The following is a 1,358-nucleotide window of genomic DNA, read 5'->3' as shown; positions in this document are numbered from 1 at the left end:
AACTAAATGATGCAGGATTCTTTACTCTTGGATATGCAGACGATTTCGTCATACTTGTCCGGGGGAAATATATAAATACATTGATGGAGCTACTGCAAAGTGCCCTGTCAATGGTAGAAAAATGGTGCAAGAGCAAGGGCTTAAAGGTAAATCCTCTCAAAACCACCATGGTACCTTTCACGAAAAAATACAAAATGGGAACCCTAGTGGCACCCATCATATTTGGTGAAAGGATCTCCATTGCAGACGATGTCAAATTTCTTGGAGTTTATTTCGACAAGAGATTAACATGGAATCTGCACATAAACAAAACCACAGCCAAAGCTAAAGCCGCTCTAAACATGGCAAGAAGGTCTGTAGGAAAAACATGGGGTCTTACTCCACAAATAACAAAGTGGATATACACTGCAATAATTAGACCCCGTATCACCTATGCATCATGTATATGGTGGAAAAAAACCGAGCAACAAAAAGCTCAGAGGGAGCTGGAATCAGTACAGAGGTTAGCTCTTTTGATGATCTCAGGCACTATTAGTACAGCCCCAACACTCGCACTGGAAGTAATCCTAGGGCTACCTCCATTATATTTATTTATAAAGGGAGAAGCACTAATGGGAGCTTACAGACAAATGACGAGCCGTGGCGGCAAATTACCTGCCAGATACCACGAGCTGTTAGATAAAACACAAGTGATCTTGAAGCAGAACATGCCAACGGATCACATGGCACCCAAAAACAATTTTGACTACACTTTCCAAGTCCTAGTTAGACCTAGGTCCGACTGGGAAGGACAAGGAAGTCAAAAGATACTAAATGCGGGCATCAAGTACTTTACGGACGGATCTCGTATGAACGAGGGCACCGGAGCAGGCCTGTGTGGGCCAGGCTTCTGTAGGCAATCAGCCGGCCTAGGAACGCTCACCACAGTGTACCAGGCCGAACTTTTTGCCATACTTATGGGAGCCAGGCACGCACTGGACCTTGGCTGGAGAGGAAGACAAATTACGTTTTTCTCGGACAGCCAAGCTGCTCTGAACACCCTCAAATCCCCCAAGGTTAGTTCCAAACTAGCCTGGGAATGCATCGAAAACCTAAGTGAACTGGCAATCCAGAACAAAGTAAATTTGGAATGGATCCCAGGACATAGGGGCTTCGATGGAAACGAAAGTGCAGAAGACCTCCTAGCAAGAGAGGCTGCAGAAGAAAAATTCATCGGTCCTGAACCTGTGTTGGGACTACCCAAATGTGTGATTAGAACCGACATCAAAAGGTGGGTACAAGATGAAGCAAACAAAACCTGGATCAACGCCAGCGGTATGAGGCATTCCAAGCTAACTTTGGAAGGATACTCAAAAAAA

General features: G+C 44.9%; 1 protein-coding gene across 1 annotated transcript in view; it reads left to right on the top strand.

Moving 5' to 3' along the window:
- Positions 1–611: 611 nt before the first annotated feature.
- LOC108253832 overlaps positions 612–1,358 on the top strand; it is an 11,375-nt gene continuing 10,628 nt past the window's right edge. Inside the window, exon 1 of the mRNA XM_017448501.1 lies at positions 612–1,314. Within this exon, the coding sequence (XP_017303990.1) occupies positions 612–1,314 (703 nt within the window). The remainder of the gene's footprint in view (positions 1,315–1,358) is intronic.

The sequence above is a fragment of the Diaphorina citri genome, unplaced genomic scaffold, assembly GCF_000475195.1.
Source record: "Diaphorina citri unplaced genomic scaffold, Diaci psyllid genome assembly version 1.1 scaffold3564, whole genome shotgun sequence".
NCBI classification, from domain to species: Eukaryota; Metazoa; Arthropoda; class Insecta; order Hemiptera; family Psyllidae; genus Diaphorina; species Diaphorina citri.
The sequence above is the reverse complement of the archived record's forward strand: the minus strand, read 5'-3'. Positions and strand labels throughout refer to the sequence as shown.